We start from the raw sequence: 15,946 nt of genomic DNA, 5'->3' as shown, positions 1-15,946 counted from the left end.
CCCCTTAGAGTACCATCAAAGTCAAATCATAGCACTCTGCCAGCTTCAGGGAGAACTTTTGGACTTGAACAGTATGGATGGAAGAAGGAATCTTAAAACTAAGACATGGAATCCATTCACTTACGGGTTTGAAAACCCAGTTCCCAGGGTTTTTCACACAGGCATGATACTGATGTTCTGACCCTAGCATATTTGTAAATACATACATGATGCAGATCAGATAACAATGTGTGTGGCACTCTAGTTGAACATTAAGACTGTGACTGCTCTCCTATTCCTTGTAGCGGTGAAGTCTTAAATATAGATGATTCCTAAAATTTGCCTAAAAACTGTCTTGGTGTAGTTTGTTTGGACAAGACAGAACTACTGATCTAGTTGAGCAAGGTTTTTGCTATTGCTGAAACCTTTTTGACAGCCATCCTGTATCTTCAATTACTTATGAGTGATCTGGAGGAAAAAGGCATTTTTGCAGAATCTAAAACAGCAAAAAAAGCAAATTCTGAGTTCCCATAAAATCTGCCCTTGTTTATCAAGATATTCTCAGTGTGTGTGAGAACAGGACTATGCTCTGGATTTAGATCCAACTCAAGAACTGGATTGAAACAGGCTAGTTTTACCCTGCTGGCTGGGAGTGGGGGTTGTGGTGGTGTTCGGTTTTGGGTTTGGGGTTTGGTTTTTTTTTTTTAACAGCAGCAGAGTTGAGGAGGAGGCATTTGCGCATCTTCAGTTTGCTGCTTTTATTACTTCAACTTTTATTAGAGTTTGTAGAGACACCTCTGATTTTTTTTTTCCTTACAGTTCTTAAATACTCAGGGTTATAGCATTAATTTTTAATTCTCTTCCATTCCTTTTAGTTCTTGCAGTTCTTGTGTGGTTGGTGAAAATAAGCCTGCGCTGCAGGGATGCAAGAGGAGCAACAGCCTGAGGTAGGGCTTGGAGCTGAAGATTTTTTTTCTTAGTAGAATTGCAGGGAAGGTCAAGACTCTGAATCAGCCAGGTTCTTCCACTCATCCTCAGGGAAGGTCTGCAAAGTTAAGAGGGTCAAGACTACCAGTGTGAGACCCCTTTTAAAATGGGAAGGGTGGGGGGCTGAGTGCTATTTTTTTGCCACATTTAGGTTCTTCTTTTCAGAGTCCTTTTCCATCCAATTGCAAAAGCTGAAAAGGGTCTTTTTTATTAATTTACTTGGAAGTGAGGAATTGCAGAAAATAGCCTAACCTATGAGCTTAAACCTTTAGGAGGAAAAAATGTGAGCAGATTACACAAATTGATTGTATACGAATGATCTCACTGTACAGAGGTTAAGTACCTTGCCAAATTAAACTGAGGTATTTTTTTCTACCCTTTCTGTTCCTTTTCTTCTCCTTTCATATCTATGTATCTCAAAACCCTTTTCTGGTCTAACAGGTGAAGCTCAAGAAATTTTTTTCTTATGAGATATAAGAATGTTGGTTCCTGTGTCCTGTTAGTTAATTAAAAAAAAAACAAACACAAAAAACTGAATGGCAGACTCTTAATGTGGTGCTTAGTGCTTTTCCCACTGTAAATGTTGTTATGATGACACATCCAGCATAAGTGACAGGATTAATTCCGTATGTTACAGATGGATACATTTTTCCAAAATATTTTTGTGACTAGAGTTACGTATGCAAGCAGTAGAGCCAAGCCATATGTTGTGATCAAAAGCTGAGCTGGTGTTAGATTTGTGAATGTAATTGCAATTTGCGGTATAACTGCAGTTTGCAGTTGTCAATGAACAGACTTTTGTTTTGTAGTGAAAGGATGATATGTTGTTGTGAATGTTTTAAACTTTGCACTGTAAAGCTGTTGTACTTTTTGGTCTTATTCCATGAAATGTATGATAAATTTTGCCTTACCTTCAGTAGGGCCAAGGTAAGACACCCAGGATTTATTATCTGAAAATTGCTGTTTGGCATAATGGCATGCAAGAAGAAATTAATTACTCATGTTGAAAGCTCTTAAAAATTGGATGTGTTTTGTACAGTCCTGTTTTAAATCTTACCAGGTTAAATACAAGGTAAATAAACGAGTCATTCTAGCTAAAAAGCTGACATCCTTCAGGAGAGCTTGGCTGCCTGCTTGCTGACACATTAATACTGTCTTTCATTTGGAAGGTACTTGAACCATGATGGATTCACATCCTGTCTCTAACTTTTTGACTTAATGTTGTTCAGGAATTCCAAATTCTCCCAGTAATCATCCTGATTCAACTTTGAATTAATACAGTTGCCTGAAGATAGTTTACAGTTGAGCTTTCCCTGATTCTCAAGTCTCTCTTTTCTGCACTAACTCTGCCTCTCTGGCTTTGATGACATAGGCTGAATGACTGGGATTGTTTGAATTCTATGCACAGGTTTTGAAACTTGCCTGATAGTTAAAAATAAGTAACGGTTTTGTTAGCCAAAGACCTGCCTCATATACTTCTAGTGATAATATTTAAAAGTCAGTCTTTGGGAATCTTTTCAATTACTGTCTGATCCTTTAGAGAACAAAACTATGCAGATGCTTTGCATCCTTTTGATTTCTCATGTATATAAAGTCAACATACACATAAACTTTGTAAGATTGGGTGTGCATATTGTGTAATTACCTTACACTTACTCCAACAGAATAAAATACGTGAGCAGACTCTTCTTGAATGGATATGCGTATTCTTGTGAGTGCCGATTAACTTTGTCAGACTCCTGACAGACTAATGCTGACTGGTAGTTGAGTCAAATACGCCATCTTAAATATGGCAATGATATTATAATAATCAGTGCACATTTTAGTTTCCAACATGGAAAACACTGTAGTAGTGTTAGAGATAAATTTGTTCTTTTTATTGTAGAATCAGATTTTTTTTTAAACTCCATGTCAGATATAAATATTATCTTTTAAAATAGGCATTAAATAGTTTGGTTTTTATATGTTCTTTCTCATATTTTCCAGCTAGGAGAAAAACAGTTGTAAAACCACAGATGTTTTGAACTGTTGACACTGCTTAAATTATTTACTTGCTTGAATATCATATGTAGATTCAAATTGAACAAACTCACAAGGGGAAAGATGTATTAAAACATTTCATTATAATTCCCAGCCTCCTTTTGAATTTGTTTCATACAGGCTGCTGCAGATCCAGTGTCCTCCTCTGATGCACCAGAAGATGGCCCAAAGGAAACGTCAAGTGTATCGCAGAATATCTGTATGTTTCTGGTTTGACTGGGGAGGGTGTATCATGTTGGAAGTATATTAAGCTAAACGTCTGTGCCTTTTCCTTACCTAATAAGGATGTGGCTGTTAGCACAAAAGGGAGATGCGAATGAAGTCATATCTGACTTAATCTATTTATGATTTGTAGAAAGGCCTAGTTGCGTAAACCAAATTTGGAAAGAGCAATGACATATCGATTGTCAGTTTGCTGCTCCCATGCTTTCAAAAGAAAGTAAATGGGTTTTGATTCAATAGATATACTCAGCTATTGTTTTAAGCTCGGTTGTTGCTCTCTAAGCCAGAGATGTGTAAGTATGTGTTTGTTTTGGCGTTCTGGCATCTAGTGTTATGATGTTGAATCAGCTGTCCCAAGTGGAATACTTTGCCCATGCTGGCATGATAATGTTTTGATATGAAGGCCAAGCCTGCAGGATGTGGGGATAGAAGTATTCCAGCCAAAACTGTCTTCTGAAGCCCAGGAAAAGTATCAGTCCTTAAGTTTTTAGTGGTAAGGATCAGATAATGACAGACATTTCTTTCTCAGGAGGAGAGAACAAGGGCTTCTTAGGATTTGCTTTGTGTTTATTGATATACTGTTGTGATGTTAATGTATACGATGCTCATTTTGGAACAATAGGAACATTCAGATTGTGCTTGCTGGCAAATAATAGGCTCTGAACCACCTTAGGGCAAATTAGCCGGTAACAGCGACATTACTATAATGCTGAAGTTGCTGAATAATCCCTAAGGATCGCAGCTTTCAGAAAACAATCATGGGAGCAAACAGAGCCTTGACTAAAGCTATGGGAAAAACATTCAGACCTAAAGAAGCAGATTAATTTTTTATGTTGCTTTTTTCTCCAGATACAGAAGTTGGTTTAATAAAAACCATAGCTGTTTCTGAGAATTTTTTCCTTGATTATGTCCTTAAATGATAACATCTGGTACTATGCTGTTATAGCAGGGTTTTTTTCACATGAAACCTTATTCAGTCCAGTTCTGAATACATGTATGAGGCGAAGGCTTCAAAAATTAGTAGAAATTAAATCCTTTAAGGGTTACTGAATACGTAGAAACCACTTTCAACTGGGGGAATCTGAGCCATAAATGGCTTTAGGCTAGGAGAGTATTTGGGGAAGGTATTGTGCACACTTCCCCGTTTCTTATGTTCTTCCTTAGATATCTGCTTCTGACCATTGTGGGAGGCAGGATATTGGCTTACATAGATTTTGGTTGATCTACCATGGCTGCTTTTATGATCATGTGACTGAGAGTGCTACAAATGTAACAGCCCTGCCTCTTCTCCTTCCTTTTACAGTCATGTTTTCCCCACCCTCTCCTTAGCATCACCCTCTGTTTTGGCAGCAACATGATGTGTTGCAGTTAGTATGGTCTGATCTAAGACCATTTTCTTGGGTATTGACCATGAAGTAGTAGGCTGCTAAACTGCTAAATAAGAAGGATGTTGGAGGGTGGCTTTTGGTTTGGGTTTGGGTTTTTTTTTTTTACATAAAATCTTGAGATAAGTATTTGTGGGACAGATCTGGGGCCAGAGCCGCACAGTTAAACCAGATTCATGAAATGAATGTATGGTAGGAGGCTGTAATTTATCTGCACCTTTAACATCCTGCCTGCAAACTGTTCACTAACCTTTTTTTTTTTCCCTGGGATTATGATCCTATTCCAGGCTTCTGGACCACTTGAGACCTCTGCTAACTTGTGCAGCAGCTTGCCAGAGAAAGAGAGTTGGTTGGAAATAAAACTCTGCTTTCCTACTTGATGCTTTTTTTTTTTTCCTCTTAAGATGCGTTACAGCTTAAAGATGACTCATTCAAAATTACTATATTTCCCATTGATGTAAAACCGAACCTTCTCTATCTCAGTTAATGAGGCTTTCTGGCATTTTACAAGCAACTGTGATGGAACCGATAGATCTTCCTATCTTCCGTGGCAAGCTTGGCATAGATGGGCTAAACTCACGTTGTACCATTTTGGTCTTAAATAGTTTGTTGTTGAAATTAGGGAAGAATGATTGGTTTCCTGACCTGAATACCTCTTAAGGTTTAATTTTCAGTTGTATACTGATCCCTGGTGTGTTAATCAGAGAGAACGTTAAGACTGGTACTGTAGGTATCCTATATGTACCATTATATGCAGGTGACTTTACCAGCATACTCACACCAATGTACGTGTGTTGCTATCGTTTATACAGATAAAATCCCAAAAGGGAACGCTTTTGTTCTAGAATTAAAAAAATGCCTTTTTTTTTTTTTTTTTTCAATTTAGTGTATACCTTTTCTAAGTATTCTTTGCTTCTCTATCCACCTCACCTGCCACACAGCTTCTCTCTTTCCCTTACTGAACTGCGTGGACAACCTGTCCCAGTGTCCACAGGGTAGGAAACCTGGACTGAGACCCATGCTTGGAGGCAGCCTCTCCAGTGGTGGCACTTTCAGTGATGTAGCCTCAGAATTGAATGTAAGATTACAGTGGTAAATCAATGGCCTTTTAGCTCTGCTCTGCTGTTTAGTGGTGACATTTTTATTTTCTGTTTTACTTACCTGCATTTTATAGTCATGTGTGTTTTTCTGTTTTTCTTTACATTTATAGCTGATGCAGATGCATTTAAAATTCTCCTGGAGATGAAGATGAAGAAGAGGCAGAAAAAGCCTACTTTACCAAGCACTGTGACTGAGCTTGACACTGAGGATGGTTCTAAAGTATATGTGGTTGGAACAGCCCACTTCAGTGACAGCAGCAAAAAGGATGTAGTGAAGGTAAATACTAAGTGGGAGACCTTCAGCAGCATGTTCATAATGTTGTCAGCTTAACTTAACTTAATCATTAAGTAGAATGAAGTCCAGTTCTCTGACTTGCTTAACCTCCAGACTCTGTTTTTTCTTGTTAGCTGTTGGAGGGCTAACAGCGCTGTGGTATGAACTAAGAGGCAGACATATTATCTTAATTTTTTGATGCAGTGCATTGCTCTCCCATCTCAAATATTTTTACTTGTCCTTAGAAAAACAAATGCAGATACAGTGCCAGTGTTAAAAGTAGAAGTCCCCCTAGTGAAGCTTATGTTGCCTGTCACGATACAGCATCATGTCACATCGATAGTGCATGCAGTGGTGGTTGCATACTGACTGTGATGGGGATGTGTTGAAGGTGCAAAGCCTAGAACAGAAACTGCCGTTTACAGCTTCTCTGTGCCCAGGGTGTATAATACTGAGCTGTAAAACCATACCGCCCCAAACTTGGATTCCATTCTCAAGATGCAAATAGGTCTGAAGCTCTAGTGAAAGTAGGAGCTGTTTCATACTGTACCTCATGCAGAGTCTGCAGTTTAGAGTGGCTTTATTCTCCAGGAGCTAGAGGGGGAGGAATCTTGTGCCAGAATCATCAACCCTGGTTCTTAGAAAGCTTATTCTAACTCAGATTGCAAATGAAACGCAGAGAATGATCAAAGGAACTTTGTGAATGTGAAAAGTTTAACATCAAGTTTTTCTTCCCCCCACTCCTCAGCACAATGCGTTCTCCATCTTTCTGTCCCAAAGCATCCAGTAACTAAAGCATTTCACTGTCATCTTCCTTAATGTTTTTCTCCATACATAGCTATTTGGAGAAGTCTTATTTACTCTTTCGCTGTTCTTTTAATTGAAAATAGTTGCTGGAATGTGCTTTTAAGTCCCTTTTCTCATGACAGTTTATTTATATTGGCTGCATTTCTGTTTAATCCTTCTTAAACTGGTGTAAATGAATTCATCTTTTTCAGACAATACAAGAAGTACAGCCTGATGTAGTTGTGGTGGAACTATGCCAATACAGAGTTTCTATGTTAAAGATGGATGAAAAGACATTACTAAAAGAAGCCAAAGAAATAAATCTGGAAAAACTTCAACAAGCTATAAAGCAGGTATGATTCCCACAGGGAGAATTAAAGGTCTGTGTTAAGAGCAATTCATCAAGTTGCAACCAAAACCAGTGTTCCCACCAGCTGGGAACCTAATAGTGTTCACCTAGGTGAGAGTACCTTTACAGTGGCAAAGTTAGGTTTGGGGTTGGGTTTGGGTTTTTTTTTTCAGCTGGAGTATTGAGGGCTTCTGGGGCAGTTGTTGACCTTGGCAGGAATCCTCCCGGGTTTAACAGTTGCGCCATTTGCAGGACACAAGTCTAACTTTGTAATTGTAATGCTCTGCTAATATACTTAAATATGATTATTATTTCTGCAATCTGCATCTGTATCACAGCTATTAAGGGAGCACTTAGTTTTGGTATTGTCTGTCATGATCTGTTTAGTTGCATTCCTTCTTCATCCTAGTGTCTTGCTCGCTCTTTTTAATTCTCATCCACTTGTCTTTTGAGTAGCTTCTAATTGACAGTAGGCCTTCAGGGAGGTTTTTGAAAAATCTGGGCTGAAAAGTGTGGGATTCTATTCAATTTATAACAGCTCTGGCAGTTTGACACTGTCTGGGATGTGTGTGCAAAACAAGTGTTCTGTATGTTTTCAGTTTCGCCCAGTTAGCTTGTATTTGAGTAATTTTAAGGTAGGCACAGTGAAACAGCGCAAAGTTGACTTAAAAATGACAGGACATTTGATTAGAATGGCAGTATGTGGTCAATAGTAAAAACAGTTTCCAGTGTCCAGTTGAATGAACAAATTCATAGATTGTTATTTTGGTTGTGTGGTAATTACATATTGGAATTGCTTTATTGATGTAATTGGGGAATTTCCAGGATTGCACCCCTCATAAGAATATAATCTGCATCCACGCAGAAGCACTTGCAGTGGCTACAGACTAGTCTACTTGTGTGTGTGTGTGCGCATGCACATAGTGTCTTAGTGCAGGCTTTCTGACTCTCAGAGTTAGGCAATAATGCGTCTTTCCTGTTTTCTTTATTTATGTCCTGTCAAAGGAAGGAACATTGCAAAACACTTGCATATTGCATGAATTACTGCATCCATCTGTTTATTTTAGGTAAGGTGGATTGTTCTGATGCATGTAGCCAAAAGAATGCATGTTCGCAACAACTAGAGCAGCATAGCTGGGAGTCTTCTGACCTAGTAAACAGGCACAGAAGCTTTTTTTTTTTTTAATATCAAAGCTAAATGCAACAGTTTTTGCTGTACTCCTCTGTTAAGAGGAAAAGGATGATGAAAATAAAATGGTGGACTTTTTTCCTCTGGGATGTAAATTCATGTTGGCAGCTTTGTAATTAGCACTTCCTACCAGGGCTTGAAGTGATCTTGTTGCAGACAGTAGGAAACACAGACTGTGTTGGCTCCAAAGCCAGAGAATAGTACAAAGATCCTTCCTATTGTTACAGTTCAATCTTAGTCTCCTTTGTCACCAGGGATTATGCAAATAATAAAATTTGGACACTGTGCCTTTTAAATAGTATCTTTCTCTGTCTATAGTCTCAACTGAAGAAAAAACCCCAACCTTCCCCTTTGCATTTAGTAGCAGCATGGGCTATATAGGGAAAACCAGGATGCTAAATTATAGTGTCTTTGTTTTTCTATAGCAAAAATCAAACCAGCTGTTGAGTTGCTCAGTTGTGCTTCAGTTGTCCTTTCATTGAAATGTGCATTCAGGCCGTAGGGTTACACCAAAAATCAAAGCTTCCAACTTTCATCCTTGAGTATCAAATTAGGAAAGGAAACTGTCTTTTTATAATCACTTGTGTAAACCTTAAGCAGTAAAATTGCATTTCATTGCTCTTAATTGAAGTTGGAAACTGAGTGTTAATATGAAACCATTACACACTTGCAATGGGTCACTGGTATTCACAGCTTATCAAGCAACTGTTCCAGGTTAAAAACAGCCTTCCTCCAGCTCCTCCTTGAATTTCAAAACCCTTACAGTTGTTTGCAGAGAATTCTCTGTTTGCTTTCCATTAAGCAAAGCAACATAGTGCAAACTGGTATCTGGCTCAAATGCTGATTACCTGAAGATGCACAGTAACAGTTTGCTTAAACCAAACTGGTAAGACAGGTTTTTCTTATCTTCTGCCCTGGCTTCCTGTTTCCACTGTCCCTTCTGTGTCCATACCATGGCTGCATGGCAGTCTGAACAGGGCTTGCTTTTTAGCTGTATCATGTCCCTATGTGGCTGTACGATTGCTGGTCCTGACACAGAGGAGGAGTTGAGAAACCTTGTTCTGGGGCAGAAGAGAAAGCGGGCTGGTGGCAGCAAAATCTTAGCTCAACCTCACCTTTTTAACCTACTCCTGTAGGCTGAAGTCACCTGTGTAGGAATATATTGTAATGTTGGCTTTTTTTAATGCGTCTGGCCAGCGACAAAGCTCTAGTTTTGCACCGTGCAATACAGCCCTCCGTGTTTAGATAACCTACACGATTGTTCTGTTAAATAAAATTGATATAATGTGAATTGGCAGATGACGGGTACATCCATATGGACAGGAACAGGCTGTTTTCACTTGCTACCTTCCCTTGCGTTTTAAAGCCTAACCTCCAGTGCACTTGCAGCAGTAGGAAAACCAGTTCCAGGCTCCAGGTGGCAAGGCTGTGTTTGCGCAGGGCTGTGTCCATGGAAATTAGGTTTTTTAAAAGAAGAAATCCAGAGGACTAAAATACAAACGGTTTGTTTCTGCCCGCAGTTCTGCAGTTCGGGCTGGATCTGTGATTTGTTATACAGTCAGAGTAGCCCCAAGGCCCCCTCCTTAGGCTGTGTTCCCATATATAGTATAAGCATTTCCATGCTGAGTCCGGTGGAAGATTTATCTGCTTCAGAAGCCTTCTGGCAGCTGCCAGTAACAGATGCCTGGGGAAAGGCATTAAAATCTGCAGTTGTACTTTGCCTGGGTATTCCTCTCTCTTCCTGTCCTTTTCACTGTCTCCATGCTAATCATGGTGTCTGATAGAGTGTATCTTCCTCCATCATCCTTTCCCAAGCCTCATCAGTATTTAATATATTTAATATCTTCTCATATGTTTGGTGTTTCTTTGCACATTTTCTAGTTCAGGTATCTTGTTTTTAAGACAGGAGTCTGCTAAAGATTGAACAGCAGTGCATTGATGTTTCTGTTTCATTCCTTTCCTGGTAACCCTTCTCACTCTTCTTCCTTTCTGACTGCTATTGAACAGTGGGCTGATAAAATCAGTATTTTGCTTTCTCTCTTCTGTGTGTTAATAGCTCTGCATCCCTGTGCCTGTGCAGTTAAGTGTCTTCTTTTGCATTGCTCTGTGTTTATGGCTGTTGCGTCTAACCTGTGAAATTATTGCCAGCCACTCAGGATTTCATGTTCTTTTGTGGTCAACTTTCCTTTATCTGACATTGAATAGTCTGGTATTGATAATAACCTCTTTTACTGTTTTGCTCTCATCATTTTTCCTACATTTTGCTCTTTATCCCCCAACACTTTCTGGCTGGCCAGTTGTTGCTGGTTGCTGCTCCATGTAGCTGCTTATCACCTTTTACCTCCTTGATGCCGAGCAAATATGGCAGGCACTGAGTTTCATGCAGGTTAAGAGCACAAATGACTTGGACACCCTTCAAAGATGCATCCCTCTGTTAGGCAGCAGGATCATAGAATGGTATGGGCTGGAAAGGGACCTTAAAAGATCATCAAGTTCCAAACCCCCTGCCATGGGCAGGGACACCTTCCGCTAGACCAGGTTGCTCAAAACCCCATCCAACCTGGCCTTGAATGCTTCCAGGGATGGGGCATCCACAGCCTCTCTGGGCAACCTGTTCCAGTGTCTCACCACCCTCACGGTAAAGAGCTTCTTCCTAATACTTAATCTAAATCTACCTTCTTTCAGTTTAAAACTGTTACCCCTCATCCTATCACTACACTCCCTGTTAAAGCGTCCCTCCCCATCTTTCCTGTAGGCCCCCTTTAAGTACTGGAAGGCTGCTGTAAGGTCTCCCTGAAGCCTTCTCTTCTCCAGGCTGAACAACCCCAACTCTCTCAGCCTGTCCTCATAGGGGCGATGCTCCAGCCCCCTGATCATCTTCGTGGCCCTCCTCTGGACTCGCTGGAGCAGGTCCATGTCTGTCTTATGTTGGAGGCCCCAGAGCTGAATGCAGTACTCCAGGTGGGGTCTCATGAGAGCAGAGTAGAGGGGCAGAATCACCTCCTTGGACCTGCTGGCCATGCTTCTTTTGATGCAGGCCAGGATATGGTTGGCTTTCTGGGCTGCGAGCGCCCATTGCTGGCTTATATTCAGTTTTTCATGTACTAATACCCCCAAGTCCTTCTCCGCAGGGCTGCTCTCAATCCACTCATTGCCCAGCCTGTACTTGTGCTTGGGATTGCCCCGACCCATGTGTAGGACCTTGCACTTGGCCTTGTTGAACTTCATGAGGTTCACAGAGGCCCACCTCTCAAGACTGTCAAGGTCCCTCTGGATGGTATCCCTTCCCTCCAGCATGTCAACCGCACCACACAGCTTGGTGTGGTTGGCAAACTTGCTGAGGGTGCGCTCAATCCCACTGTCCATGTCGCCGACAAAGAAACAGTGCCGGTCCAAATACCAACCCCTGAGGAACGCCGCTTGTCACTGGTCTCAACATCGACTTTCGGACATCAAGCCATTGACTGTAAACTCTTTGAGTGCGACCATCCAGCCAATTCCTTATCCACTAAGTGGTCCATCTGTCAAATCCATGCCTCTCCAATTTAGAGACAAGGATATCTCTTGCTGTGCACCTTCCTCACTGCCCTAAGGATCTTGAACTCCACAATTTTGTGGTCACTGCAGCCAAGGCTGCCCTTGAGCTTCACATTACCCACCAGCCCCTCCTTGTTGGTGAGAACAAGGTCCAGCATAGCAGCTTTCCTCATTGGCTCCTCTATCACTTGGAGAAGGAATTTGTCATCAACACATTCCAGGAACCTCCTGGATTGCTTATGCCCTGCCATACTTTCCTTCCAACAGATATCAGGGTGGTTGAAGTCCCCCATGAGAACCAGGGCTTGTGAGGTTGATCCTATCTGTCTATAGAGGGCCTCATCTGCTCAGTTGTCCTGGCCACCTGGCCTGTAGCAGACCCCCACTATAATGTCACCTGAAGCTGCTCTCCCTTTAATCCTGACCCATAAGCTCTTGGTCAGCTCCTCATCCATCCCCAGGCGGAGCTCCATGCACTCCAGCTGGTCACTGACATAGAAGGTGACACCCCCTCCTTGTCTCCCCTGCCTGTCCTTGCTAAAGAGCCTGTATCCTTCCATTCCAACACTCCAGTCATAGGAGCCATCCCACCATGTCTCCAAGATGCCAATAAGATCATAGCCCTGCAGGCATGTGCATGTCTCTAACTCCTCTTGTTGATTCCCCATGCTACTTGCATTTGCCTAGAGGCATTTAAGTTGGGCCCCTGATGAAGCTGACTTACTGGCTGGAATTCCTTTGTGCTGCTCTTCAGGTGCTCTCCTGCTGACCTGTGATCCCTCTCCAGGCTCTGGGCATCTATTGCTGGCACTGGCATCAAACTGGTAGCAGTGGGATGGATTGAGGTTCCCCTCCCCCGGCAACTTTAGTTTAAAGCCCTCTAGGGATGAATATTTCTGTCATGATGTAAAAATGCAACTTCAAATACATCAATCCTGAAGGGGAGATGAGCCAGCAAAAACCTCAGGCTGCGTTATCCTAGTTTTCTTTTCTTTGTGAGCATCTTTTCTGAACTTCTGGAAACCCTTGTCCCCCAGGCTTTTGAACTGGATCTCAAAGATGCCAAAAAACTTTTTTCTCACTGCCCTCTTTCTTCCTCATCTCTCCCCAGGAGCCCAGTGCCCTGTCTTTCTGCCATGCTTGCTAGTTTATAGCATGATAAAGCAGATAATCAGTTGGCTTTGAAAATAGCCCCTCTCTTTTGCCAGTTCTGATCCTCAGTGACTCTTGAGTTCACCTAACTGCAGAAACTGCTTACAGCCTTTGGAGAGGTCACACAAGCATCAGATCTGGCCCAGGGTGGGTCATTTGAGCATGGTCCTGGGAGCAAGGAATGGAGACCAGGACCTTCCTCTGGTAACTTCAAGCTGTTATATTAACTCAAGCTATCCCGTGTAACCTCATCTTCAGTTGCGTGAAGCTGGTGATATAGCAGGAAATTAACCTTTGTCGAGGGAGGGGGGAATGCCCTTTTTGGTAGTGGTATGAACTGATGCCAAATGGGAGGAGATGTGTAATCAAGGTACAGGTTACACCTGGAGACAGGTAGCACTCAGCCACTGAGTCTTAGTCATAAAAATAACTGGTTGAGGACAGCCACAGCTGGACAGAAGGAACAGCTCTGAAAGGATTTCTTTGAGGTGTTTTTTCATTCTTTTTGTAAAAGTATAGGGAAGGGAAATTTTGCATAAGTATATATAGGAGAATTTTTTTTTTTTTTTTTAAAGAGGAGCCTTGATTTTAGGTCTCTGTTCAAAAAGCAGTAAGACCGTGCAAGGAGGGGCCTTCAGTCTGCTTGTGGGAGTGAGTTGTACTTGGGACTGTGAGGTCCTTTCTAAGGTCTTATGTGCTGAAGTCATGCACTGCAATTTCTTGCACAGCGGTAGATTCTCTGTGTTTCTGTGTCTGTTAACCTAACCAATCCTCAGCCTAGTGTTTCCCAGGACTGTGGAAGTGTCTATGATTAGACCACTAGCTATTTCCCTTTCAGTATCTCTATAACATGATGTTCACTGCACATTGAATGGAATATACTCTTGTGGTCCTTTTTTTTTCTGTAACTAGATAGATCAAGAAAAATTAAACGCGCAGTATAAGCTGTTCTACCGTTCAGTTATTCAGATGCGTTCTTCCAGCAGGTGGAGTAAATACAGATGGGAGCAAGTCTGGCTGCCCTCCTTTCTTAAGTCTGTCATATATTTTTGGTGAAAGGGAGAATACTTTGGCCACATGCTGAAGTGAAATCTACTTCACAACCGATACAAGCTGAAATAAGAGAGCTGTATTGATCAGTGAATTGGCTCCAAAAGGTAGCTTCGGTGCTGCTGCTTCACTAAGATAATTAATGTTTTTTATTTTTTTACTGTGAACAGTACATTCTTCTTTGAAATCCACACAGCTTGTTGATTTTCTTTTTTCTTTTTTTTTTTTTAATGTTTTTCTCCCTTTTCCACCAGAATGGAGTCATGTCTGGATTGATGCAAATGCTGCTTCTGAAGGTTTCTGCTCACATCACAGAACAGCTGGGAATGGCCCCAGGAGGAGAATTCAGGGAGGCTTTCAAAGAGGTGCGAACTTGAAATGGTTTTTCTGAGGTCAAAATACTGGCCTTTTGCTCCCAGAGTCGAACTAAATTAAACCAGTTGTTAGTGACTAGAAAAGAGCACTCTGGCCATACTTGTGCTGAAGGCTATGAAGTAGTGAGAATCATCTTCGGCTTCAAAGTGTACTCAAAAGTACAGAGGTTTGTAGCCCTAAGTGGCATGAAAGCAACTCCAAAAAGGCTTCAAATGATAAGGGTTTTTCCTGATATTTCTGATGGCATTTGTTTTCATTTCATTAATTATTTATTTTGTTCCTGTTAAACAATTGGTTTTGGATTCTGGATATGGATCCTGGTTCCACTGTTGGTGGTGTCAGGGTTTCAGGCTGTGAAAACCAACTCTAAAGCATTAATGAGATCTAACACATTCATCTAGAAAGATTGGTTGGGGAAGTGAAATATCTGACTGGTCTGTTAGTCCTATCTGGTCTTTTAACATTCCCTTTTGTACTACTGCCAGCTGTGATACTGGGAAGTAAATAGTAGCTGGACTTCTACTGTGTATCACAGCTACTCTTGTTTTTGTCTGGAAATACTGAGACACTATTTTCAGTATATGTATCGACCTTGCAGAATGTAGTAAGGAAATCTGAGATAACATAGCTGTTAAAGAATCTGGAATAATTTGGTGTATTTACCCTTAATAGCTCCTTCTTGAATATATTTTAATATGATAAACTGATAGGTTAGTGATCCTGACAAATCCTCGGTAAAAGCAAAATGACCACAGTTGTTTCACCCTCGACTTTATTCAGACCCAGATAGATATTGAGGCCCATCTGTTCACCTTAAGTAGTCATAAACAGAAGCTTTCTGCTTTGGTAATAGTAACCTAAAGAGTGTAGCATTACAACTTAATGTTTTTACTGTAATACCTGCTGCATCTTGTAGCTGATGTATTCCTTTATGAAGTAGTATTTTGGAAATTTTATTTACTGCAAAGCCAAAATATTTTTTTAATGTTGAAGTATGACACTACTTGCTCTTTTTTAAGATGCCTTATATAACACAATAAAACAAATTTTCTCTTAATAAGGATGTACTGTGCTGCAGTATGAAATGTTGACTCGTGATTTGTATCTTCTCTTTCAGGCCAGTAAAGTACCTTTCTGTAAATTCCATCTTGGAGACCGACCCATCCCTGTTACATTTAAGAGAGCAATTGCTGCACTTTCTTTCTGGCAAAAAGTCAAGCTTGCCTGGGGCCTTTGCTTCTTATCTGACCCAATCAGGTATGAATAAGCTTGCCACGTGTTTATCGGGGTGAATTGTTCAATTCTTCAGTTTGACTTTAGTACAAGCTGGAAGTCCTTGGTACCCAGCCTGATGCAGTGAAACTTGAAGTTGGTGAGAAGGATAAGTATACAAACTACCCTGCAATAATCCATATTTTTGAAAAGAAAGCTGGCTTTCTGATCGTATTCCAGCTCTTCCTTTAATTGTCTTTTGATACATTACTTCCAGGTGAAATGAGAGATTCAGTGCTGGAGAATTCC

General features: G+C 41.0%; 1 protein-coding gene across 4 annotated transcripts in view; it reads left to right on the top strand.

Annotated features, from left to right (window-relative positions):
- The window catches only part of TRABD (TraB domain containing), a 39,621-nt gene that overhangs the window by 11,522 nt on the left and 12,153 nt on the right, over positions 1–15,946 (top strand). For 3 of the 4 annotated variants that reach the window (XM_052790871.1, XM_052790869.1, XM_052790870.1), the window contains exons 2-7: positions 855–926; positions 3,127–3,205; positions 5,824–5,990; positions 6,986–7,126; positions 14,305–14,415; positions 15,543–15,682. In XM_052790871.1, the coding sequence (XP_052646831.1) occupies positions 903–926; positions 3,127–3,205; positions 5,824–5,990; positions 6,986–7,126; positions 14,305–14,415; positions 15,543–15,682 (662 nt within the window). In that variant the 5' untranslated portion in view covers positions 855–902. Of the gene's footprint in view, positions 1–854; positions 927–3,126; positions 3,206–5,554; positions 5,692–5,823; positions 5,991–6,985; positions 7,127–14,304; positions 14,416–15,542; positions 15,683–15,946 lie in introns of those variants that run through there. The other variant, XM_052790872.1, reaches the window with a different exon arrangement.

The sequence above is a fragment of the Harpia harpyja genome, chromosome 6 (assembly GCF_026419915.1).
Source record: "Harpia harpyja isolate bHarHar1 chromosome 6, bHarHar1 primary haplotype, whole genome shotgun sequence".
Classification (NCBI taxonomy): domain Eukaryota; kingdom Metazoa; phylum Chordata; class Aves; order Accipitriformes; family Accipitridae; genus Harpia; species Harpia harpyja.
The sequence above is the reverse complement of the archived record's forward strand: the minus strand, read 5'-3'. Positions and strand labels throughout refer to the sequence as shown.